Source organism: Syngnathus typhle, linkage group LG6, assembly GCF_033458585.1.
Source record: "Syngnathus typhle isolate RoL2023-S1 ecotype Sweden linkage group LG6, RoL_Styp_1.0, whole genome shotgun sequence".
Classification (NCBI taxonomy): Eukaryota; Metazoa; Chordata; class Actinopteri; order Syngnathiformes; family Syngnathidae; genus Syngnathus; species Syngnathus typhle.
Window position 1 is genome coordinate 16,884,655 of NC_083743.1, and position 27,297 is coordinate 16,911,951.

The 27,297-nt window shown below is 43.6% G+C and overlaps 1 protein-coding gene across 20 annotated transcripts in view; it reads left to right on the forward strand.

The window, feature by feature from the left end:
* The window catches only part of myo18ab (myosin XVIIIA b), a 212,181-nt gene that overhangs the window by 55,739 nt on the left and 129,145 nt on the right, over window positions 1-27,297 (forward strand). For all 20 annotated transcript variants that reach the window (XM_061280031.1, XM_061280032.1, XM_061280033.1 and 17 more), the window contains 7 exons: window positions 719-929; window positions 2,393-2,535; window positions 2,636-2,736; window positions 15,796-15,859; window positions 16,011-16,155; window positions 17,753-17,920; window positions 25,171-25,261. In XM_061280031.1, coding sequence (XP_061136015.1) covers window positions 719-929; window positions 2,393-2,535; window positions 2,636-2,736; window positions 15,796-15,859; window positions 16,011-16,155; window positions 17,753-17,920; window positions 25,171-25,261 — 923 coding nt within the window. The remainder of the gene's footprint in view (window positions 1-718; window positions 930-2,392; window positions 2,536-2,635; window positions 2,737-15,795; window positions 15,860-16,010; window positions 16,156-17,752; window positions 17,921-25,170; window positions 25,262-27,297) is intronic.

Below are 27,297 nucleotides of genomic sequence, written 5' to 3' on the forward strand. Positions count from 1 at the left end.
GGCCAACACTGTGGGTGCACATCAGTGAGGATCTCTCCTGGTCCACCAACACCGCATCACTGGCAAAGAAAGCCCAGCGCCGCCTGTACTTCGTGCGGAAACTCCGGCCGTCATGACTACATTTTACCGCGGCACCATTGAGAGCGTCCTCTCCAGCTGTATTGCTGTTTGGGGTGGCGGCTGCACTACAACTTGAAGGCCCTGCAGCACATAGTGAAGGACATTTACACCTCCCATCTCACCCGCAAGGCGACCACGATTGAGTCACCCCGCTCACTCTTTGTTTGAGCTTCTGCCCTCTGGGAAGAGGTACAGGAGCCTGCGCTCCCGCACCACCAGACTCTCCAACAGCTTCATACTCCGGGCTGTTAGGATCCTGAACTCACCCCCCCTTTCTGCGTAGCGTCCTGTACTTTGCGCTATGCTTACTGTCTGCTGTACGCACACTGGCTCAGTTTTGCTCCTCTTATTTATTGGGTTATTTGTTTATTATTTATTCATCACTCATTTTATTTATGTATTATTTATTAGTTATTGTTTGTGCCTTCTTGTTTTTATTTTGTGTTGTTTACTTGTATGTTTATCGTGTACTGTGTCTCGTCACCGTGGGATGGAGGAAACGGAATTTCGGTTTCTTTGTGTGTCTGACATATGAAGGGATTGACAATAAAGCTGACCTTGAACTATGAACTTTTTGAACTATGTCCTCCTCCATCAGGTGATGCACATGTTTAAAGGGTGTCGGCGTGAAGAATCGGCTCCTCATATCTACTCTGTGGCCCAGTCGGCCTACCGTAATCTTCTCACCACAAGACAAGACCAGTCGATTGTACTACTTGGAAAGTCTGGTAGTGGCAAAACCACCAACTGCCAGCACCTTGTCCAGTATTTGGTCACTATTGCTGGCAGCACAGGCAAAATCTTCTCTGGTAAGCATTAATTATACTTTTTAAAGTGGTAGTAAACCCCAATTTTTTTTGTAATAATATTGTCTGTGCAGCCCAACGTTTTATTTCTGGAATATGAATTAAACAGGCAGAATCCACCTGTTTTTACCTATCTCAGAGGGCGGCCATTTTACCATTTGCTGTCATCGGCTCAGTGGCATAGTGGTAGAGTGTCCGCCCTGAGACCGGAAGGTTGTGGGTTCAAACCCTGGCCGGGTCATACCAAAGACTATAAAAATGGGACCCATTGCCTCCCTGCTTGGCACTCAGCATTAAGGGTTGGAATTGGGGGGTTAGATCACCAACTGATTCCCGAGCGCGGCACCGCTGCTGCTCACTGCTCCCCTCTCCCCCAGGGGATGGATTAAAATCACACGGGGATGGGTTAAATGCAGAGGACAAATTTCACCACACCCAGGTGTGTGTGTGACGATCATTGGGACTTTAATCTTTAATCTTTAATCACAGTTGCCAGGTCTCAGGTCACAGGTTACGGCTCACCAGTTTTGCGAAGCTGAGCCGTGAACTCATATTCTACAAATGTAATATTAATCAGAATGCCAAGTTTAGACGAGTGGGGGCACATACAACATATTATTTTAAAGAAAGTTGACTTCCCCTGTAATGAAGACTGAATTCAAACTGAAGCACAAAGTAAAATTCCCTGAATTTCCGGACTACAAAGTGCACCTAATTTAAAGATGCAACAGTTAAATTCAGCTGTAGAAATATATGTACGGTAGAACCCCGGAACTCAATGCTAATTCATACCAGGAGGAGCGTTGAGAAGTGAACCAGTCGAGTTCCGAAGCAGTTAGTTTAATTTTGTCTTTAACAGTACATAAAACCTCAATAAAACAATGAAAATACAGTATAGCTAAAGCTTAGACCACAGTCTTACACAATCCATTCGCGGTGCTTGACACATTGGACATTTAAAAGACAAATAATACATATTTTGTTTACAAAAGTTGCGTGCGGGGACGGATTCCCAAGCTTTGTTCGAGAGCGGAGGCAAAGATTTTTGGGTCATTTGGACATTATGGGTCAAACTCTGTTCTGGGGTTCTACTGTACATACAATGGCCATATTGCTTCATTAGCCGCATGTGGCTATGTTATTGCAGCAGTCAGTTGAGCCTTTTCTGTTGCCCGTCCTTGCTTATGGAATTACCTCCACTTACATGACAAGCCCCCTGTCTGGCCATTTTTAACACTCTTTTGAAGACCCATTTTTATTCTTTGAATCTTTGGATTTCGACTGACTTTCGACTTAGTTATGCTGCTGTATATTAATTTGTGTTTCAATTTATTGTTTTCACTGTCTTTGTTGTTGTCCCACTGCTGTATGTAAAGTGCTTTGTTCCAGCTGTAGCTGTTGTGCTATATAAATGAAGTTGTATTGTATTGATGTTAAAAAAGTAGATTTCTCTCCATATCACTTAGCGGAGAAGTGGCAAGCAGTCTACACAATCCTTGAGGCTTTCGGGAACACTTACACTTCAATGAACGCCAATGCCAGTCGTTTCTCACATGTAGTGTCGCTTGACTTTGATCAAGCTGGACAGGTGGCATCTGCATCTATTCAGGTAACACAGAATAGACATTACACCTTGATCTATTGTGCTGTTTAATTGCGCAAAATCTGTTAAAGAGCAGTGGCTTTTCCTGTTTTCTTATTCTGCTTAGACAATGTTGCTGGAGAAAATGAGGGTGAGCAGACGACCGGACAATGAGTCAACCTTCAACGTTTTCTATTATATGATGGCTGGGGCTGACAGCACCCTGAGGTGAATGTACTTGTATCTTAGTTGCCACAATATATCCAGTACCATATATTTCCAGTTCTCTTGGCAGGGTTTCTGAATAAAACATTGATGCTCAACTTTGGCGGTGAGACCCCGAAATGGGTCACAGAGCCATTTTGGGTGGGTTGCAAATAGGCAGGAAAAAAATAATAATCCCATAGCTTCTGATCATTGTATTTGTTTTTAATTTGATGTTCTGTATGGCCTGGGAGTGTAATATATAATTTACAGTCAAAACTCGGTTTTCGATCACAATCCGTTCCAGAAGGCGGTTCGTGAAGTGAATCGTTCGAATTCCGAATCTATTTTTCCCATTACAAATAATTTTTAAATTTTAATTTTTTTCATTTGCGCATTTTTGTCCGATCGCGCAACTGAAGCGCAACTGCAGCGCAACTGCAGCGCAACTGCAGCGCAACTGCAGCGCAACATCAGCGCACGGACGAACGCATAACCGTAGTGCGCCGCCGACCGCGCAACTGCACCGCTCTGAAATTTAGAAAATATTTTTAAAGTCCTGATGTACTTTCCAAAATTTTAGTGGACCTCAGTGCGCAGGGAGCTTAATTTGGTCCGATCGCGCAACTGAAGCACGCTGGGCGCTCACTGTCGCATTGCTTTAAGAGCGTCTTTGTGTTTTAGGATGGCTTTACTGCTCCCACTTGCTTTCTTTGGAGGCATGATTAGGGGTTAATACAATCCTCAAAGTAACGAAAATACAATAACAATGAACGGACTCAGTCGGCATCCGGGTCATGCGGTCGGGTTTTCTCTAATTTTTCGTTCGAATTCCGATTTGTTTGAGAACCGGGACGTTCGGAAACCGAGGTTTGACTGTATTTAAAGCTTACTTACAGTAAGTACTGTAGGTTAGTAATATATTATGGCTCATTCCGATGTGCGTACAAAGTTAATTTGATTCTCTCATAGAGCATTGAAACAGTTAAAGTACATATAATGGCAGACTGTTAAATTACAGCCGTTATTAGACAAGCATGTGTCAGAAATGTTTTACTCAGGATGTTACCAGTGACATTTAAATAGCCTCTCAAATACAAATTGCAATTTTGGTTTTTATAGTGCAATTAGTCAAACTGTGATAACGTAATACCGTTACAGTTGCTTTGGTCTGCATCTTTGATTTTCTTTTTTTTTTTTTTCCCCAGTTTTTTTCTTAAGGAACGCATCAAAGTACCGTATTTTTTGGACTAAAAGTCGCTCCGGAGTACAAGTCGCATCAACCATAAAATGCTCAATAAAGGGGAAAAAAACATACCGTTTTTTTCCGTGTATAGTGCGCCCCCATGTATAGTACGCACCCCTAACAATGGCATGCTGATGCTGGAAAAAAGCTTGTACCCATGTATAATACGCACCCAATTTTTATGAATTTTTTTAATTTTTAAAAAAAAATTTTTTTTTTTTTTTAAGTCCCAAAGATCGTCACACACGCAGGGAGGCAATGGGTCCCATTTTTAAAGTCTTTGGTATGGTCTTAACTAGGCTGGATGTCATTTTTTTTGTTGGCGTTGATTTCTCTGACTGCCCCTAAACGCACCACCGCGCTCCGTGCGCAGGGGAATGAGGCGGCTCTGTATGGGAGATACGTTGAAGAGGAATAAAAACAACCTTGGAAACCAAAACTTGCCCCTCGTCGTGACTCGGAGCCGCAACAAATGTTTCGGATTTGTGTAGGGTACATTGTGACAGACGGCAAACTAGCAGGTGATCGAGCGAGCGTCTGATACAAGAGCATTGCGGTCGTATGGAGCGTGTTTGAAATGAACAGCAGAGACGAAAGGAACAAGGCAAAGTGTTGTGAAATAAAATATTACCTGTAATACGCATTTTGTTATTTGCTGATTGAAACTGCTAATTAAACTGTGAATTGAAACTAATAGGTGGAGAACTGAACTCTCGCTCTTTATATAGCTGACGTGTCTTGCGCAACCGTTCTGCGCATCTGTAATGGCGGCCTCCGTATGACGTCCGGTCCGCGATGGAGATTAAAAAACAAACAATATTTGACAATAACACACCATCGAGGTTTGCACCATCGCATCAAACGATGTGTCGTCAATTATGAATTTTACTAAGTGTGTTGGGCAGGATGGCTGAATGCGATGCGCGATTGACAACAAACAAGAAGAAAGGTGAGTTTTATTTCGGGGGAGATTTGTCATGTCTCGTCCCCAGTTTTGCTATGTGTCTAGGTTGCCATAGTTTCTGTTCGTGTCACCCCGCTCTTCCTGTGTCACCTCAATCGATGTAACGTGTTTTGTATTTAAGTCCTGTCTGCCCCTCGCTCACCGTTGGATCATTGCATGTGTTACTGTCATTCTGTTCCTGTCTTTGGTAATGTCACCCTGTCTTTTTGTTCCACGACTTTGTCGGTCAGTCCTGTTGTTGGTTTTGTTGTACCATGACTTTATTTAAAAAAGAAAAAAAAAAATTAAAAAAAAAAAAATTAAAATTTTTTTTCTTTGTACCCATGTATAATACGCACCCCAGATTTTAGGACAATAAATTAGTAAAATATTGCGCACTATACACGGAAAAAAACGGTATATAAGTTGCACCGGAGTTTAAGTCACATTTTGGGGGAAATTTATTTGACAAAGTCCAACACCAAGTAAAGACATGAACCAGCAAAAACAGGTGAAACCATACGGTATACTAACGTGACATAACCACAAACAAGGAGCTGAGAACGGGCCTGATGTAACATTAGCAGTTATTCAAATAATTATAACATAAATAATACGTTTATCAAACCATCTGCATCACTCCAAATCATTAAATTCTTCGTCATTTCTGTAAACAACGCTGCGTGTGCGGCGCACCGCTGACGTTGGACTCGTCGTCAGTTGTAGTTCAAATTATTCCACAGGCTCATATAAGGATATATAAACTACAGTTTTTTTCCGTGTATAATGCGCAAAATTTAACTAATTTTTTGTCCTCAAATCTGGGGTGCGCATTATACATGGGTACAAATTATTTATTTATTATTATTTTTTTTTTAAGAAAATCATGGTACAACAAAACCAACAACAGGACTGACCGACAAAGTCGTGGAACAAAAAGACAGGGTGACATTACCAAAGACAGGAACAGAAACCAAACAGACATCATGACAGTAACACATGCAATGATCCGACGGTGAGCGAGGGGCAGACAGGACTTAAATACATAACACATAACATTGATTGAGGTGACACAGGAAGGGAGGGGCGACGCGAACAGAAACTATGGCAACCTAGACACATAGCAAAACTGGGGAGGAGACATGACAAATCTCCCTCGAAATAAAACTTGAAATCACCTTTCTTCTTGTTGTCAATCGCGCATCGCATTCAGCCATCCTGCCCAACACACTTAGTCAGTAAAATTCATAATTGACAACACATTGTTTGATGCGATGGTGCAATCCTTGATGGTGTGTTATTGTCAGCTCAGTGGCCTAGTGGTTAGAGTGTCCGCCCTGAGTCTGGAAGGTTGTGGGTTCAAACCGCGGCCGGGTCATACCAAAGACTGTAAAAATGGGACCCATTGCCTCCCTGCTTGGCACTCAGCATTGAGGGTTGGAATTGGGGGTTAGAAGGAGTGGAGCTCTTTACAACCCCTAGGCTTTGTCTCCCTCCTTGCACAGTTATTGATATAATAATATGTGCTAAACAATAAACTATAACTAAACTAAATTGTCAAATATTGTTTGTTTTTTAATCTCCATCGCAGACCGGACGTCATACGGAGGCAGTATCACTGAGCATGCGCACTATGGATCCGATGCGCAGAACGGATGCGCAAGACACGTCAGCTATATAAAGAGCGAGAGTTCAGTTTTCTTCCTATTAGTTTCAATTCACAGTTTAATTAGCAGTTTCAATCAGCAAATAACAAAATGCGTATTACAGGCAATATTTTATTTCACAACACTTTGCCTTGTTCCTTTCGTCTCTGCTGTTCACTTCAAACACGCTCCATACGACCGCTATGCTCTCGTATCAGACAAGGCTTGCTCGATCACCTGCTCGTTTGCTGTCTGTCACAATGTACCCTACACAAATCCGAAACATTTGTTGCGGCTCCGAGTCACGACGAGGGGCAAGTTTTGGTTTCCAAGGGTGTTTTTATTCCTCTTCAACGTCTCTCCTATACAGAGCCGCCTTTTTCACATGTCCGCACGCCACTTCCCTCTCTTTTCATCTGATCGCGGTGGTGCCTTTACGGGCCGTCGGAGAAATCAACGCCAACAAAAAAAAATACATCAAGCCTATTTAAGACCATACCAAAGACTATAAAAATGGTACCCATTGCCTCCCTGCGTGTGTGACGATCATTGGGACTTAAAAAAAAAAAAAAAGAAAATTAAAAAATGTTTTTTTAAATTTTAAAAAAAAAAAATTGGGTGCGTATTATACATGGGTACAGGCTTTTTTCCAGCATCAACATGCCATTTTTAGGGTGCGTAGTATACATGGGGGCGCATTATACACGGACAAAAACGGTAATATTTTATTTCACAACACTTTGCCTTGTTCCTTTCGTCTCTGCTGTTCACTTCAAACACGCTCCATACGAACGCAATGCTCTCGTATCAGACGCTTGCTCGATCACCTGCTCGTTTGCTGTCACAATGTACCCTACACAAATCCGAAACATTTGTTGCGGCTCCGAGTCACGATGAGGGGCAAGTTTTAGTTTCCAAGGGTGTTTTTATTCCTCTTCAACGTCTCTCCCATACAGAGCCGCCTTTTTCACATGTCCGCACGCCTTTTTCACATGTCCGCACTGATCGCGGTGGTGCCTTTACGGGCAGTCGGAGAAATAAACGCCAACAAAAAAAAATACATCCAGCCTAGTTAAGACCATACCAAAGACTATAAAAATGGGACCCATTGCCTCCCTGCGTGTGTGACGATCATTGGGACTTAAAAAAAAAAAAAATCAAAATATTAAAAAAAAAAAAGAAAATTGGGTGCGTATTATACATGGGTAGAGGCTTTTTTCCAGCATCAACATGCCATTTTTAGGGTGCGTATTATACATGGGGGCGCATTATACACACCAAATCATTAAATCCATCGATTCAATTTATGTGAACAACGCCACGCACCGCCGCCGGCTTCGGACTCATCGTCAGTTGCAGTTCAAATTATTCCACAGGCCCGTACAAGTTGCGGCTCCAATTATTCCACAGATCTACGCATATAACTATTTTGTAGCGTTACCAAAGTACCAGGCAAGACGTGGGTTTGGTAACCGGCTCTTTATTTCACAAAACAATAGCTCCACATATGAGCCAACACAGTGCTATAAGCAAGCGGCCTGGATCGCCCCCCCCAAACCGCTGCCTTCGCGCCCTTGCTAGACAATCGGAAACTATTGAAGTCTAACAACATAGACGTTGCTACTCTAAATATCTATATATCAAATAACTATAACATAAAAAACAAGTTTATCAAACCATCTGTGTCACTCCGAATCAGAAAATCTACTGACTCCGGATGTCAGTAAATGGAACTCATTGTCAGTGAAGCTCTAATTATTCCACAGCCATAGTGCGCCCTCATGCGGTTTAAAGTGAAAATAACATGTGAAGTGATCGACTATACTAGTAAGTCAGTAAAGTGTTAATGATCAAGTAAAAATTTGTAAATAATTACACATATAAGTCGCTCCTGAGTATAAGTCGCTCCTGAGTATAAGTCGCTTCCCCACCCAAACGATGAAAAAAATGCGATTTACAGTCCGAAAAATACGGTAATTCATTCGAATACATCAGGGGTGCCCAATACGTCGATCGCGATCGACCGGTCGATCGCCAAGCCACTATTGGTCGATCGCGTGACATTAAAATGGTTTTATTTTTTTTCGCACTTGACGCGTGTACAAACAAAGGCGCTAACAACACAACACAAACACGCTAGCTCACGGGTTCCCTCCAATTGTCAGAACCCTGTTTTTTTCTCTTGAACTTAAGAAAGGGTATAAAAATGAGGAGCAGCTGGCCATAGTAAGAAGTGTCACTTTCATAGGGAATAGGAGTAGGACTTATTTTTCACGATGACATATATATCATATATATATATATATATATATATACGTATATACACATATAAAAGATTTTTGTGGGTAGATCTTTGTGACTTGGTCATTTCAAAAGTAGCTCGCGAGCTGAAAAAGTTTGGGCACCCCTGGTCTACATGCATTTGTCACGTTCAGTCTCAGTTTTTTCATTAGGTACCGTATTTTCCGCACCATTAGGCGCACCGGATTATAAGGCGCACCTTCAATGAACGGCCCGTTTTAAAACTTTGTCCATATATAAAGCGCACCGGATTATAAGGCGCATAAAATAGAAGCTATACTGCAACAAACTGAGGTTGACTAGGGTTGCGGTATGCATCCACTAGCCAATAACCAACGAGCCCTCTGTAAACAATCGCGTTTCTCAAACGATCTCCTATAAAATGATCGAAACTGACTAAAGTTCGATCTAACGCATTGGTACTACTTACCTATGTTTCCCTTCCATATCGATCCGTAGATCTACTCGAAACATTCAGTTCAGTGGCCTAGTGGTAGAGTGTCCGCCCTGAGACTGGAAGTCATACCAAAGACTATAAAAATGGGACCCATTGCCTCCCTGCTTGGCACTCAGCATTGAGGGTTGGAATTGGGGGGTTAGATCACCAAATGATTCCCGAGCGCGGCACCGCTGCAGCTCACTGCTCCCCTCTCCCCCAGGGGATGGATTAAAATCACACGGGGATGGGAAAATGCAGAGGACAAATTTCACCACACCCAGATGTGTGTGTGACGATCATTGGGACTTTAATCTTTTAATCTTTTAACATTAACTGAGCAGCCTATTTTGACATGAAATAGCCTCGCGCGTATAGCAGCTATCGTTATAGCATTAGCCATCCGCAATTTCCCATGAGCCTCAGCTCGCAATCTCCCATGCGCCTCAGCAAAGTGTAAACAATCGCGTTTCTCAAACAATCTCCTATAAAATTATCGGAACTGACTAAAGTTCGATCTAACACATTGGTACTGCTTACCTATGTTTCCCTTCCATATTGATCCGTAGATTTACTCGAAACATTAACGGAGCAGCCGATTTTGAAATGAAATATCCTCGGGGGTACAACAGCTATTCGGTGACGCCCCCTGACTACAGGTGCCGTAATGTTGGGAAGCGATGCGACCTTGTAATTTACTAGTCGTACTAAAACGTACTGAAACATTTTGGCAGAGCAGTGTGTACAACTAGTATGGATCAACAAATTCATCAATTGATCCATATATAAGGCGCTTTGCATTATAAGGCGCACTGTGTTTTTTTTAGTAAAATGTAAGTTTTTAGGTGCGCCTCATAGTGCGGAAAATACGGTATTCTGATAGGCACTTTGTGTTATGTTTCAAACTTTGATATCATGAACGTACAGCACCTTGAAAAAGTATTCATACTTTTTGAACATTTTGACACCATTTCACATTTTGCCACCTCACATCCACAAACCTCGCTGTTCTGAATGAGATTTTATATGATTGACCCACACAATGTAGTTGTCAAGTAGAACAGTTGAAAATGTTAAATTTTCAAAATTTCAGGTAAAAAAAATCTAAAAATGTGGTATAAAATTGTAATTATAATAATAATTAATTTTACTCATATGGACCTAGTTTTCCCTCGCCCGGATGCGGGTCACCGGGGTCCCCCTCTGGAGCCTGGCCTGGATGTGGGGCTCAAAGGCGAGTGTCTGGTGGCCGGGCACAGCCCGAAAACAAAACCTGGGTCCCCCTTCCCATGGGCTCACCACCTGTGGAAGGGGCCAACACCGCAGGGTGTCTGGGCTCTCCCTTAGAGATAGGGTGAGAAGCTTGGTCATCCGAGAGAGACTCGGAGTAGAGCCGCTGCTCCTCCACGTTGAGAGGAGCCAGATGAGGTGGCTCGGGCATCTCATCAGGATGCCTCCTGGACGCCTCCCTGGGGAGCTGTCCCGGGCATGTCCCACCGATAGGAGACCCCTGGGACGTCCTAGGACGCGCTGGAGAGACTATGTCTCTCAGCTGGCCTGGGAACGCCTTGGGATCCCCGGGATGAGCTGGATGAAGTGGCTGGGGAGAGGGAAGTATGGGAGTCCCTCCTAAAACTGCTGCCCCCGCGACCCGACCCCGGATAAGCGGAAGAAGATGGATGGATGGATGGATGGATGGATGGATGGATGGATGGATGGATGGATGGATGGAATTTTACCTGTAATGCACTTTACATTTGCAGGCAAATCTCAAAGTGCTACAGAAAACAGGAAAGGTAAAATTTCAGCAGTAAAACTAGTAATAAAACAGATAGAATACCTTTAAAAACAAGCAAGAGTATGCTTTCCCAGTAAGATGGTCTAGGAGGGCGTTCCACAGACCGGGAGCAGTAGCCTCGAAGGCCCTGTCCCCCATGGTCTTGAGTCGCGTCCTGTCCAGGGGCAGACGGCGCTGTTGGCCTGACCGGGTTTGGCCTGAGGTGTGTGGTGTGAGGAGGTCAGTGAGGTAGGTGGGGACATCACCGTGGAGACAGTGATGGGTGTGCAAGAGAATCTTGTATATTATACGGAGGTGAACGGGGAGGAAGTGGAGGGTGTGAAGGATGGGGGTGATGTGCTTGTGGTTCCGCATCCTCATCAAGACCCTGGCAGCGCTGTTTTAGACATACTGGCGCTTTTAAATGCTCCTGCCAGGGATTCCGATGAGGAGTGCGTTACAGTAGTCCAAATTATATATATATATATATATATATATATATATATATATATATATATATATATATATATATGAAGATGAACACAGGACGTTTTTAACAGAGTGGGAAAGTTTTTTTTTTTTTTTGTTGAACGAATTGGCAAGCCATTCTGCCTGATATGTCGAACGTCATTAGCGCATTTAAAAACTTCAAACCTTCAGCGTCACTTCAGCTCACTTCATGCTAATATTGATAAGGACTTTCCAAAAGGGACTGAATTTCGCAAGCGCAAGTTGGACACTTTGAAAATTCAGGCAGAAAAACAGGTACAGTTTTTCAAAAAAATTACGAAGCACTGAGAGACTGTCACGCTTGCATTATTTCAACTGGCTTGGAACATTGCACGGGCTAAAAACCCATACAGACTTAGACAGACTTTATTGTCATTTCAAAGTCAAAGTCAGCTTTATTGTCAATCCCTTCATATGTCAAGACACACAAAGAAACCGAAATTCCGTTTCCTCCATCCCACGGTGACGAGACACAGTACACGATAAACATACAAGTAGCCCAGGCGTTCCAGTTTTCCCACCAGATGCTGTGGAATGATGGTGTTAAACGCTGAACTGAAGTCCAGGAACAGCAACCGCACGTGGGCGTTCTCTCATCCAGGTGAGCCAGGCTCAGGTGAAGAACGGAGGAGATGGCATCCTCAGTAGAGCGGTTCTTCCGGTAGGCAAACTGGAACGGGTCGAATGTTGGGGGGAGTCTGGAGACGATGTAGTCTTTGAGCAACCTTTTGAAGCACTTCATCATGATGGGAGTCAGTGCCACAGGTCTGTAGTCATTAAACGAGGTTATTTGAGGTTTCTTCGGCACCGGAATGATGGAGGCAGCCTTGAAGCATACAGGCACTGTGGCTTGGCCCAGCGAGATGTTAAAAATGTCTGTGATGACACCAGCCAGCTGACCTGCACATTCCTTGAACACCCGCCCAGGTATGTTATCAGGGTCTGGGGCCTTACGTGGGTTGACTCTTCTCAGAGTCTTCAACACGTCGGCTGAGTCAAGGCAGAGTGCCTCCTCGTCCTGATGGGGAACAGATTTAACTGCCGGAGTGTTGTTCAGTGCCTCAAACCGCCCAAAGAAGTTACCGTAAATTCCGGACTATAAACTGCACCGGATTATAAACCGCACCAGCTAAAATTGGGGGATATTTTAGTTTTTTTTCTTATATAAGCCGCACCGGACTATAAGCCGCACGTGCACACGCGTTTTTTACAAAGAAAGACCGTTCACAGAAAGCCTTTTTAAAGTTTTAATAACATACTTTAACATGTCTTTCTAAACATTGCCTGTGACGCAGCAGTAGTACCGCAGCAACACGGAAGTGTGCACGCGAGTTATTAACAAAGAAAGACTGGACACAGAAAGCTTTTTTAAAGTTTTAATAACATACCTTAACATTTCTTTCCAAACACCGCCCGTGCCGCGGCGATAATACCGCAGCAACACGGAAGTAACACAAGACTAATAGGGCTGGATTAAAAAAACATACCCGGTAAAAGTCACTGAGACGCGGCGGTAACACAGCAGCAACACGGTAGTACAGCACCAACAGGGCTCGTTAAAAAACATACCAGTAAAAGTAAAAAAAGAGCTTCATCGTCTTCATCTTCCTCCAGTGCACTGAAACCATCGAAGCCTTCCTCCTCAGCGTCCGATTGGAATAGCGTCAGATATCCTTCGCCTCACACTTTCTCAGTCTCTCTTTCGTCGTCGCTTTTATGCATTTCTTCGAGTGTGATGAGGGTCTGTTCATGTTAATTTTATTCATGCACGAAGCGCTAAATTACATTAAACTAGCGAGCGACACGTATAGCTCCAGAGTAGACGGACGGGACCACGAAATAAAGAAAAGGGTGACGCAACCGTCTTGACAAACTAGCACGTCTTCTTCGGCGCATTATCTCTTCTTCGTCTGTCTCGCTCTTGCTTCCTGCTAGAGCGCCCCGGAGGACGTAAAAATCCATAAATACGCCGCGCCGCCATTTAAGCTCTATTTCCCTCTTTGACAGCCAAATCCATTGCTTTTAACTTAAAAGCTGCATCAAATACATTTCTTCGTGTTTTCCATGAGGGTGTGTGCATGATGCGCGAAATGTTCAAAACACAAACTAGCACGTCTTCTTCGGCGCATTATTTCTTCTTTGTCTGTCTCGCTGACAGACAAAGAAGAAATAATAATAATAATAATAAGAAGAAGAAGCAATCCTGCTAGAGCGCCCCCTGGAGGCCGTAAAAATCCATAAATACGCCACGCCGCCATTTAAGCCTTGGGGTTCAAAGTAACCTTCTGAATAAAATGCATTAAAAGTTCACGCTCATTACAACTTGTTTTTGGTGAGCAAAATGTCAGAAGCAGGGCTGTGGACTCGGTCGGATTTTTGCACCGAGTCCGAGTCCGGCCTCTTGGCCATGAGTCCGAGTCCGAGTCCGGCTGTCCATTTTTTTCTGTTAATTCATGTGACTGCTTAGTCTTTATTCAAGGCTAATTTAGATCAAAATCTAAATAATTACAACAGTTTTGTGATGGCTTTGTCTTTATTAAACGTATAAACAAATACAATAAACAGATACTTTCAAGTTTTAATCATTAATTACACCATTATAGCTCAGACATTTATCTAAACACAAATAATTAGTGGCGACCCCTTATTTGGAAAGCGAAAAACCCATGTCGTACGGCGTCAGCACTATGTTGTTTTCAATAAAAACATGAAGAACTCACGTTTGCGTCAGTCAATTTTAATTTTTATAAAGGATTATTCTCATTTGATGCCATCCGCGTTCTGCCATTGAAGCGGGGTGCATTCAAAGACCAGTCGTACAGATGGAACACTCATTCACTTCACCAAAACGCAACAATATAATTACGTGAGCTCTTTGCATAAACCTCGATGCAAAGAAACTCCTCTTTTTGGGTACAGGCTACAAGGAGTATATATTACAAAGGAGACTTTATACTTAATTGTGATCATCATTCATCCATCCATCCATTTTATTTTATTACTCAGGTATTTTCAAAGCAAATTAATATTGTTGCATTTATTAGTTTGCTTTAACATGACAGCGCAATATAATTAAAAGCTGACACGATAGCAATGTCAAACGTGTTCATTTAAGAAAAAGCCACGCACGTTTTGTGATCAAATCTTTCATAACGAGAATGATTTGAGTGAATTGATTTTACAATTTTCATCCCCCCTCCCCACCATCTGTCACTTTGCTTGGGACAAAAGGAGCCTTCAGAACTGAAATTTCTTCTCAATTATCTATTCAAATCAATTCACTCAAATCATTCTCGTTATGAAAGATTTGATCACAAAACGTTTCCGTCTGTACGACTGGTCTTTGAATGCACCCCGCTTCAATGGCAGAACGCGGATGAATTTAAAGACATCAACTGAGAATAATCCTTTAAATATAATTAAATATAATAATAATAATAATAACACACATGTGAGTGTGTGTGTGTGTGTGTGTGTGTGCGTGTGTGTGTGTGTGCGTGCGTGCGTGTGTGTGTGTAAGAGGAAGGGATGGATGGGGTGATGTTCATGTGTGCTCATGTGTATAATGTGGCTCTTTGCGGTAACACAGTAAAAAAATGTGGCTCTTAGTCTCTGACTGGTTGGCCACCCCTGCTCTAGGAGATTTATGTCTGGACTTTGACAGGGCCATTCTAACACATGAATTCTGTATTTTTTTATAGCGCTGGTTTATGTTAAGGGTCATTGTCTTGCTGCAAGATAAATATCCTTGCCAATCTCAAGTCAGCTTTTCTTACAGCATTGCCTACTCTTGAGCTCCATCCATCTTTCCATGAACTCTGACCAGCTTCCCTATCCTCGCTGAAGTAAAAACGAACCCACTGCATGTTGCCACCGCCATTTTACGCAGTGCTGTGTTTGGGAAGATGAGCAGTGTTTGTTATCTACCACATTAGTGGACAGTAGGTGAAATCTGAGTACAGTTGCTTGCATTGAATTGCATTGAGGGATATCCAAGTAGTGGGGAATGAATGTATACCACACTTTTCAGATTCTGTTTTATTTAGAATTTTGAAAACCGTGTATCATTTTCATTCCAATTCACAATTATGTGTCAGATGTTGTGTTCGAAGGGCCGCCAGTGTGTACGGTTTTTGCAGTCCACATTCTTTCGGGAACCTATGTGAAAATTTAACATATATGGTATATTTTCACTTCTACAAGTACCTTTGCTTTCTTTTACAGAACTGAGATACACTTCAACCATTTGGCTGAGAACAGTACTTTTGGCATCATTCCACAGTCAAAGGTAATTATATCAAACTTCTTGAAAGAATCAGATTTTGAAACCAACCATGAATATATGCATGAATATACTATGAATTATGATGGATGTATCTGAAGCATTTTAGCTTCTAGATATGGGTGACCAAGGTTTGATCTGACCTTACCTTCTGCAGCCCGAGGATAAACAACGAGCATCCCAGCAGTTTACTAAACTGCAGGCAGCTATGAAGGTGCTGGCCATTTCGAGTGAAGAGCAGAAAGCTCTCTGGCTTGTCTTGGGAGCCATATACCACTTGGGGGCCGCGGGAGCAACAAAAGGTAAATAATGTCTTATTTTTTTTAATTGTTTGTCATGTTGTTACATGATGCTTGGCACTAAGCTCAAAGCTTTTGGCTGGGTGTAAAGGTATTCATACTCAAGAAAGACACTGTTGATGCGTTATTATTAACCTGCTGTTGGTTGGATTCCATAGTAAACCAACAAGACCATACAATTTATACTTTTATCTGCTCAATCATTTTTTACTTTAATATAACAAAAAAGCAGGACTTTCAGGTAGTGTTTTTCTAAAAGCTATGGAAAAGTGTGGTGGTGGGTTATTGAGTCTTGACTACTAATACATGTTTTTTTGGTGACTGAATTGATGAATCCATCAATTATGTTGTCTCTCTAACCAAGTCTCTTTACTTGCATGTTGCATGCTGCACCATATCAAATGCAGATAGAGATGAAGGTAATGGAGGAAAACAACACACACACTTTTGACTGTTTTACTTCTAACCCTTTTGCATTTGCGTTCCTATTCTTTTTTCCTTTGTCATGCCTTCCAGGCCTTGAGTCATTTTCATAGTTATTGCTTCTGCTCACCCCTTTTTTTGTCTTCATCTTGTGGCCCTTCCCCTCACCCCCACCTTGTTTGCCTTTTGATGCACCCCCCTTCCTTTAATTTATTTATTTTCTTCTCTTCTGTGAGACAAAAGCTCTGACCCGTTTCATGGCCATTTTTCCCCTACTCTTTGTTCAACTCATTGCTGTTGATAAAACTTTCCATTGTTTGAAAGTTAAGTATTTCACAGTTCAACAGCTTGGACTGAAATATTGTGTCACAGTTATTAATTTGTAAAACTTTCTCATTTTCTGTGGAGGACTGTTTCTGCCACAGCTATATTAAAATGTAAAAGGGAACGCAACAGCAAGTACTCGCTATGGAATTAAAACAAATAAGATATATACACAACGCAGTACTCGTATGCTCACAGTCCTAAGCAGTACACATTACACCTGAGTCACAAAGTGTGGCACGAGTACGATTCGTGATATACAAGAATCACTTCATTAAGTGTTGAAATTTTACATAGTTATGCAATATTTTTAGGGCTGGACAAGTTAACGCTGTGCTACTTTATTGTAATGTTGGTCATGATGGAGATTCTTGGAAAGGCAAGATTTTTTGAGTCGGCACTAGGTGTAAAACGTTTGAGAAACTCTGCATTACACTTGTACTGCACCATATTTAAATCCCCTTTTGTTTTTCTTATCCTATTTACTTTATAACAAGGAATCAGACCAATTGATTGCGATACTGTATGTCTATGTCCATCATATGCAGACTGAATATTGTATCGCTGTGACAGGTAATCCAAGCTAGTGTACTGAAAAATAGGAACGAATATAGTATTTTGGAACCCTTAAAACACTGAACTGATCAGTGCTACTTGGCACAAAAAGATTATTTAAAGAAAAGTATTCTGTGGGATAGAAAATAATTATGCTGTTAGTTCAATAAACGTAACCTGATTTTCTCATCCTTTTTCATTGTTTGATCAGTGTGGTTTTTAATTTTTTCTCTGTTCCTTTTTCATATTTGTTTTTATGTTCATTTACAAATACTGTTCTTTTCTCCCTTGATTATAGCGGGACGCAAACAGTTTGCTCGTCATGAATGGGCCCAGAAAGCAGCTTACCTTCTAGGATGCACCTTAGAAGAGCTGTCTTCTTCTATCTTTAAGAATCAGGCTAAAGGCATGAAGCACTCCACCTCATTCAGAGGAGGACCAGATGAAATGAGCCAAGTTGATTCAGGTATAAACTCAAAATGCCATCAGTTACCGTATTTATTCTACCGTTTTTTTCCGTGTATAGTGCGCAATATTTTACAAATTTATTGTCCTAAAATCTGGGGTGCGTATTATACATGGGTACAAAGAAAAAAAAAATTAATATTTTTTTAAAAATTTTTTTTTTTTTTTTTTAAATAAAGTCATGGTACAACAAAACCAACAACAGGACTGACCGACAAAGTCGTGGAACAAAAAGACAGGGTGACATTACCAAAGACAGGAACAGAATGACAGTAACACATGCAATGATCCAACGGTGAGCGAGGGGCAGACAGGACTTAAATACAAAACACGTTACATCGATTGAGGTGACACAGGAAGAGCGGGGTGACACGAACAGAAACTATGGCAACCTAGACACATAGCAAAACTGGGGACGAGACATGACAAATCTCCCCCGAAATAAAACTCACCTTTCTTCTTGTTTGTTGTCAATCGCGCATCGCATTCAGCCATCCTGCCCAACACACTTAGTAAAATTCATAATTGACGACACATCGTTTGATGCGATGGTGCAATCCTCGATGGTGTGTTATTGTCAAATATTGTTTGTTTTTTAATCTCCATCGCGGACCGGACGTCATACGGAGGCCGCCATTACAGATGCGCAGAACGGTTGCGCAAGACACGTCAGCTATATAAAGAGCGAGAGTTCAGTTCTCCACCTATTAGTTTCAATTCACAGTTTAATTAGCAGTTTCAATCAGCAAATAACAAAATGCGTATTACAGGTAATATTTTATTTCACAACACTTTGCCTTGTTCCTTTCGTCTCTGCTGTTCATTTCAAACACGCTCCATACGACCGCAATGCTCTTGTATCAGACGCTCGCTCGATCACCTGCTAGTTTGCCGTCTGTCACAATGTACCCTACACAAATCCGAAACATTTGTTGCGGCTCCGAGTCACGACGAGGGGCAAGTTTTGGTTTCCAAGGGTGTTTTTATTCCTCTTCAACGTCTCTCCCATACAGAGCCGCCGTGTGCGCACGGAGCGCGGTGGTGCGTTTAGGGGCAGTCGGAGAAATCAACGCCAACAAAAAAAAATGACATCCAGCCTAGTTAAGACCATACCAAAGACTTTAAAAATGGGACCCATTGCCTCCCTGCGTGTGTGACGATCTTTGGGACTTAAAAAAAAAAAAAAAAAAAAAAAAAAATTTAAAAAAATTCATAAAAATTGGGTGCGTATTATACATGGGTACAAGCTTTTTTCCAGCATCAGCATGCCATTGTTAGGGGTGCGTACTATACATGGGGGCGCACTATACACGGAAAAAAACGGTAATTATCGCCCAGGGCAATAATTAGAGAAGGTTGTTTATGTCCAACAGGGGGGTGGGCGATTAATAGAGAACACTTTTTGTCCAATCGCTAAGAGGCGCTGAAATGGGCGATATGTATATTTTCCTTATGTAGTATGCAACACCTGCATCTCACTGGTGTTCTTAAGGAACGCAGCATAATTCAAACGTGCAACGACTGCGCGCAATGGCCGATTGGAACGGCCACTCGCAATGGCCGCTCCAAAGCGGCACACTTCCTCTCGGTTGAAATTGCACAAAGTGCGAATGGAGGATATGCACGTGACGTCAGAGACCGGCCGACGGTTTGTTTGGGTGGCAAAAAGCGGCGAACGCTAATAAAGTTAAAGTCCCAATGATCGTCACACACACATCTGGGTGTGGTGAAATTTGTCCTCTGCATTTAACCCATCCCCGTGTGATTTTGATCCATCCCCTGGGGGAGGGGGGAGCAGTGAGCAGCAGTGGTGCCGCGCTCGGGAATTATTTGGTGATCTAACCCAATTCCAACCCTTAATGCTGAGTGCCAAGCACGGAGGCAATGGGTCCCGCTTTTATAGTAGTCTTTGGTATGACCCGGCCAGGGTTTGAACCCACAACCTTCCAGTCTCAGGGCAGACACTCTACCACAGGGGTGGGCAAACTACGGCCCGCGGGCCACATCCGGCCCACGGGACCGTTTAATCCGGCCCGCCAACCCTGAACAAATTGTATTATTAAACTCTTTTTTTTGGGTCATTTTGCCTGCAATGACTGCGTTTCCCCAGTAGATGGGGAAGCGCTCGCCTGCGCATTTACTACCGGAAGCCGTGTCAGAAAGCTCGGTGCACACTCACAAGTGCGTGTACGTACTCAGTATCACGGATATGGCGCACTCGCACTCTATTTATATCAGTCCCGAATTTAGAGCGTGGGCTGTGACGACAGCATTCTTGTAATTCGCGCGCTGAGCTTTCAGATGCAGTTTTGCGCTAAAGCCACCCACAAACCTTCCCCTGGAATCCTTCCATTCAAATGAGTCGCCCAAGGAAAAGCAAGGTGGACACAGTGCCGAGTGTTTAAAAGAGAGTGGCCAGTGTGGCTCGACGTACGCGACGTGACGTTCAGCCACATGAACGTCAACATCAACCCGTCACAGATCGAGGTAAACGGACCAACACTTCGGATCTCTCCTAAGAATTGCCACAACAAATTTTACTCCAGACTATGACGCACTAGCAAAAAAGGGAGACCAACAACACCGTTCCCACTGAAAATGAAGGGGAGGCTCTCAAGTTTGTTGTAAAAAAATGCATTTTGAATATGATTTGTACACATAGGGATTGAAACTAGCGACCATTCTAATTTTCAAACAATGCAGGATGCTCAAGGACATTGATGCACCACCTGTTTGCGACTAATCTTAACCTGTAAAGTTCTTAAGGCTTACTTTAAGGAAGTGTTTCCCGTTTCCTCACCTCTGTTACCAGGTGTTTGCGAGTTAAAACTCTGCTCTGATTTTCAGATACCCCTCACTGTGTTGTCGTTTTGATTACTTTATTTGGGTGTATGCTTTCACCGATTCTTCAAGATGATATATTTGGTCAGATTGTTGCCGTTTGATGTGATCTCATAAGATAAACATCTTTCATTAATCTGACCTGCAGGCACTGAAGTGATGGAGACTGTTATTCATAATAACAGTGTCGTATTTTATGAGAATCACTGATAGCAGTTTTTTAGTGAATTATTATTATTTTTTTGATGCTGTTAATAAATGCATTTGTTTTCAAAAAACTTGTTTGGAATATCCTTATAAAGGCCAAAATCTTTTATGCAATGACCTTTACAGGTCGCGTATATTACTTCACACAAACACTACGTCCATCTGCTCCTGGTTCGGCCCTCCGGTCCAAATTTAGAACCCAGTTCGGCCCGCGAGTCAAAAGGTTTGGCCACCCCTGCTCTACCACTAGCTGGTAGGACCAAGGCTGGTACTGGAGCATTTTCTAGCATTTTATCGATTGCAGATCGTGGCGTAGTTGTTAAGTAGGCAACTTAAACCATGGTGAAGAGTTGTTGTGCCATAGGGTGTGCCTATCGCTTCCAAAAAAGCGGTACCAAGAAGTTATATCGGTTCCCTGCGGACCAGACCATAAAGGATAGCTGGGTGGCGGCGCTTCGTAGGGCGAAACATGGCCGCAACAGCTCCAAGATTTGGAAGCCAACTATCCATTCTTACATCTGCTTAGATCACTTTGTGGGAAGTACGTTATTTTGTTTTATTGACGTCAACATTCATCTGTGAGGTATACTGGATGTAGTGCTACAAGGTACACATCCACCATCAGAGGACGCTAGCATGAGTGCCTCTCATAATATTTTAAATGTACTCTTTTTATTTATTTTAATGTATGTGATGTTTGTTTTTTACCCTGTGGGCCAAGAGCCTGTAATAAAATTTATTATTATTGCTCGGATATTCCCTTTTTCTTTCTGCTACTCGGCCATGACCTAAGGAATGCATAATTACACAGCTTCATCACTGTATGTTTATCCAATTGCTAGTTTCTAAATATTAGATTGTTCACATATCCATCCATCCATCCATCCATCCATCTTCTTCCGCTTATCCGGGGTCGGGTCGCGGGGGCAGCAGCTTCAGGAGGGACTCCCAGACTTCCCTCTCCCCAGCCACTTCATCTAGCTCATCCCGGGGGATCCCAAGGCGTTCCCAGGCCAGCTGAGAGACATAGTCTCTCCAGCGCGTCCTGGGTCGTCCCCGGGGTCTCCTCCCGGTGGGACATGCCCGGAACACCTCCCTAGGGAGGCGTCCAGGAGGCATCCTGATGAGATGCCCAAGCCACCTCATCTGGCTCCTCTCAACGTGGAGGAGTAGCGACTCTACTCCGAGTCTCTCCCGGATGACCGAACTTCTCACCCTATCTCTAAGGGAGAGCCCGGACATCCTGCGGAGAAAACTCATTTCGGCCGCTTGTATCCGGGATCTCGTTCTTTCGGTCACGACCCATAGCTCGTGACCATAGGTGAGGGTAGGAGCGTAAATCGACCGGTAAATTGAGAGCTTTGCCTTTTGGCTCAGCTCTCTCTTTACCACGACGGACCGGTACAGAGTCCGCATTACTGCCGACGCTGCACCGATCCGCCTGTCGATCTCGCGCTCCATCCTCCCCTCACTCGTGAACAAGACCCCAAGATACTTAAACTCCTCCACTTGGGGCAGGACCTCATCCCCGATCCGGAGAGGGCATTCCACCCTTTTCCGATCGAGGACCATGGACTCGGATTTGGAGGTGCTGACCCTCATCCCGACCGCTTCACACTCGGCTGCGAACCGCTCCAGTGAGAGCTGGAGATCACGGCCTGAAGAAGCCAACAGCACCACGTCGTCTGCAAAAAGCAGAGACGCGATGCTGAGGTCCCCAAACCGGACACCCTCAACGCCTCGGCTGCGCCTAGAAATTCTGTCCATAAAAATTATAAACAGAATCGGTGACAAAGGGCAGCCTTGGCGGAGTCCAACCCTCACCGGAAATGAATCCGACTTACTGCCGGAAATGCGGACCAAACTCTGGCATCGGTGATACAGGGACCGAACCGCCCTTATCAGTTGGCTCGGTACCCCGTACTCCCGAAGCACCCCCCACAGGACCCCCCGAGGGACACGGTCGAACGCCTTCTCCAAGTCCACAAAACACATGTGGACTGGTTGGGCGAACTCCCATGCACCCTCGAGGATCCTGCTGAGGGTGAAGAGCTGGTCCACTGTTCCACGGCCAGGACGAAAGCCACACTGTTCTTCCTGAATCCGAGGTTCGACCTCCCGACGGACCCTCCTCTCCAGCACCCCTGAATAGACCTTACCAGGGAGGCTGAGGAGTATAATTCCCCTGTAATTGGAACACACCCTCCGGTCCCCCTTCTTAAAGAGGGGAACCACCACCCCAGTCTGCCAATCCAGAGGCACTGTCCCCGATGTCCATGCGATGCTGTAGAGACGTGTCAGCCATGACAGCCCCACAACATCCAGAGCCTTTAAGAAATCCGGGCGGATCTCATCCACCCCCGGGGCCTTGCCACCGAGGAGTTTTTTAACTACTTCAGTGACTTCAACCCCAGAGATTGGAGAGTCCGCCTCAGAGTCCCCAGGCCCTGCCTCCACAATGGAAGGCGTGTCGGTGGAATTGAGGAGGTCTTCGAAGTATTCTCCCCACCGACACACGACGTCCCGAGTCGAGGTCAGCAGCACGCCATCTCCACTGTAAACAGTGTTGACGTTGCACTGCTTCCCCCTCCTGAGACGCCGGATGGTGGACCAGAATTTCCTCGAAGCCGTCCGGAAGTCATTCTCCATGGCCTCGCCAAACTCCTCCCACGCCCGGGTTTTTGCCTCAGCAACCGCCGAAGCCGCGTTCCGCTTGGCCATCCGGTACCTGTCAGCTGCCTCGGGCGTCCCGCAGGCCAAAACGGCCCGATAGGACTCCTTCTTCAGCTTGACGGCATCCCTTACCGCCGGTGTCCACCAGCGGGTTCGGGGATTGCCGCCACGACAGGCACCAATGACCTTACGGCCGCAGCTCCGGTCGGCCGCCTCAACAATGTTGTTCACATATCTACAATTATAATATATTATTATTATATTATGTGCTGCCACGGCTGGCATCTTGTCAGTTTCGCTCCACTGGCTGTGACTCAATGGAATGGACATAACCAGCAGTCAGGTAGCGATATCGTTGCATACTCTTGTAGGCTCTGAGGTCTTCCTTGGTATATGGACTTGAACAATCTATCAAATAGTTGTAAATGTCTGGACATGTTACTGGCGGAAAAGTCGCCTTATCAGAGGACCAAACGCTTGCTGTCCCAGCTCCTGCTACGCTTGAGCTGGTGGCGTTCTTAATTGGTTTCAACAGTGTTATCCACGAATGTTAGATTTTTTCAACTTTTCAATGTATCTATTGCAGCTTTTTTGGTCCAACAGGACGGAATAATCACTCACGACACCCACCCAGGCCGCCATCCTCATGAGTCTAGTGGCAGCGAACGAGGCGTTTTGCCACCCAAACAATAATGGCCGCCCCGATCTGTGACGTCAGTGCATATCCTCCATTCACATTCATTTACTTTTGAGCCTAGGCCGGAGGGCGACGTTCCGACAGCGACGCTCCAACAGGAGCGCAATGACCGAGCGCAATGGCTGATCGGAACGGCGGCGCGCAACGACCGCGCGCAATGGTCGATCAGAACGATCGCAGCAATTTTAGCAGCATGGGCGATAATTATAATTATCAATGTTTTTTATTTATGTCATCGCTAACACACACGAGGCGATTATTAGAATATGGGCGATAATTAGAATAAATACGGTATATTAGTATTTCAGTCTTTTATTTAGTTTTTCTTGTCGACCTGTGGAGAAAATTTCAGTGCACTTAACTGTGGGTTATGAGATCACTGATGATGATTATTGCTCGGATTGTACCATCCTAAATGCAGGACAAACAATTAAAACTGTTTCCAAATGTCTTGATAACATGTAGTATGTGATATGCTTTGGTGAAATACCCCAAGGATAAACGGCAACATACCTGCATCTTCTGCCGTTTTCAACGTTGATTGAATTTGTCCTTGTGGAAATAGCACTTCAACTTCAAATTAAAATTTAATAGTGAGGATGTCCATGTTGCTGACACATAGCCCATAATTGACACTTGCCCTTATGTCCTATGAAACTGAACTTCTATTGTAGACGCACATATTGAGATGAGAGATTTGTTGTCAAGAACCTAGAACATAATGCATTTTAATTTTTATTTGTGAAAATATAAGCATTTGCCAGTTTAAAGGAAGTCTGTAGGAATTGGGAGAATGTATTTCATGATTTTCTCTTGTCTGTCTCTTGTATCAGCCTCAAAGGTCACAGCTCGGGAGTGCTTGGAGGCCATGGCATCAGGACTCTACTCAGAGCTTTTCACTTTGGTGATATCCCTCATAAACAGGTTAGGGTCTTTACATTTGTTTTAAAAAATTTTTGTAAAAATGTTCACTTTCCTGGTTCTTTTATCTCAAACAAATTATTTTTTGTTGCATTACCTGACATGTTTTGGCTTGTACTGAAGGCGGAAGTACACTCTCTTCACTCTTCACTTCATTTGAGAAGTACTTAAAGTTTGTACGCATTTTCCTTGTGTCTTGAGCTCATACACACACGGACAGAATTGTTGGTACCCCTCTGTGAATGAAAGAAAAACCCACAGTGAAATTTCAACAGTGAAAAAGAACACTTTTTTTTAAATGGGGTTGAAAATATATATACTATATACCGTAATTTTCGGACTAAAAGTCGCTCCGGAATATAGGTCGCATTAGCCATAAAATGCCCAATAACGTGAAAAAAAACATATCTAAGTCGCTCCGGAGCATAAGTCGCATTTTGGGGGGAAATTTATTTGACAAAATCCAACACCAAGAACAGACATAAACGACCAACAAAAGGCTAAACGATAGGGATGCTAACGTGACATAAACACAAACGAAGAGTTGAGAACGGGCCTGATGTAACATTCAGAGTTATTAAAAAAAGCTATTACATAAATAACACGTTTATAAAACCATCTGTGTCACTCCAATTCATTAAATCCATCGATCGTCCTTTGTCAACAATGGGTGCGTGCCGCTGACGGCGCTTGCACTCCAAAATATTCCACAGGCCCATATAACGATATATAAATTAGATCAAATAACTATTATATAAGCAATAATATTATCAAACCATCTGTGCACTCTAAATCATTAAATCCATCAATCAAATTCGTCGTCCTTCGTCAGCAACGCCGCACGTGGGCCCTGGCGTCAGCCTCGTCGTTATTCCACAGATCTAGTATATAACTATATTGTAGCGTTAACAAAGTACAAGGAAACACGTGGGTTTGGTAAACGGCTCTTTATTTAACAAAACAACCTTCCAGGCGTGTGGCGGCGTGGACTTCCAGCCACGGAGGTGGAAGAGAGCTTCATAGAATAGGACCGGGCGTGCGTAAAAGCCATGACCGAGCCCCATCCACCGTCCCCGGACAGCCACCCGGCCGAGCGCCGACCCTCGACTTCTATCCACGGAGGTGAAAAAGAGCTCCGTAGAGTAGGACCGGTGTGCGTAAAAGCCATGTCCGAGCCCCATCCACCGTCCCCGGACAGCCATCCGGCCGAGCGCCGGCCCCCGACTTCTATCCACGGATGTGAACGAGAGCTCCGTAGAGTAGGACCGGGCGTGCGTAAAAGCCATAATAGTTTTTCAATCCTTCTGTATCACTCTAAATCCTTCAAAACCTTCGTCCTCCGTGTCACTTAGAAACAAAGCCGCTAATAATGCCGGTAGCACGTGGGGCCTTTTGTCATCTTCGTCAGCCCGTGATCAATCTTTGTCCTTTTTGTAAACAACCGCCGCGCCGCGCTGCTGACATCACTTGAAATTCAAATTACAGTAATCCCTTGCTACATCGCGGTTCCAATTTGTTTTTTGAAGATTTTTGAAAAAAAAAAACACATATAAATCGCTCCTTATTATAAGTCGCCCCCCCCACCCAAACTATGAAAAAAAAAGCGATTTATAGTCCGAAAATTACGGTATATATATATTATTATTGTTATAATCATGAAACTGGCATATAGAAAAAGGATGGCACCCTTAACTAAATATTTTGTTGCACAACTACAATCAAAGGATTCAATGGGATTTCTTCACCTTTCAGTTTTTGCCCACTCCTAATGAACCAATTGCTCTTGTCTCAAGTTTGAAGGGTGCTTTTTAAGGGTTAGGGTTTTAAGTTAAAACACACCCTTAAAAAGCACCACACTGTTAAAAGGCACCCTCCTTAAAACCACTTAAAGGTTTTAAGGATGGATAGAGAAGGTGTTTGCCCAACGTTTAATGAAAGGTCATCCCAATGGGAAGGACAGAAAAAGCGTGGTTCCCCTCTGAGACTCTGCTTAGTTCTCGGTACCTCCAGTAGCATCTGGTCCTCTGACCAGGGGCCCC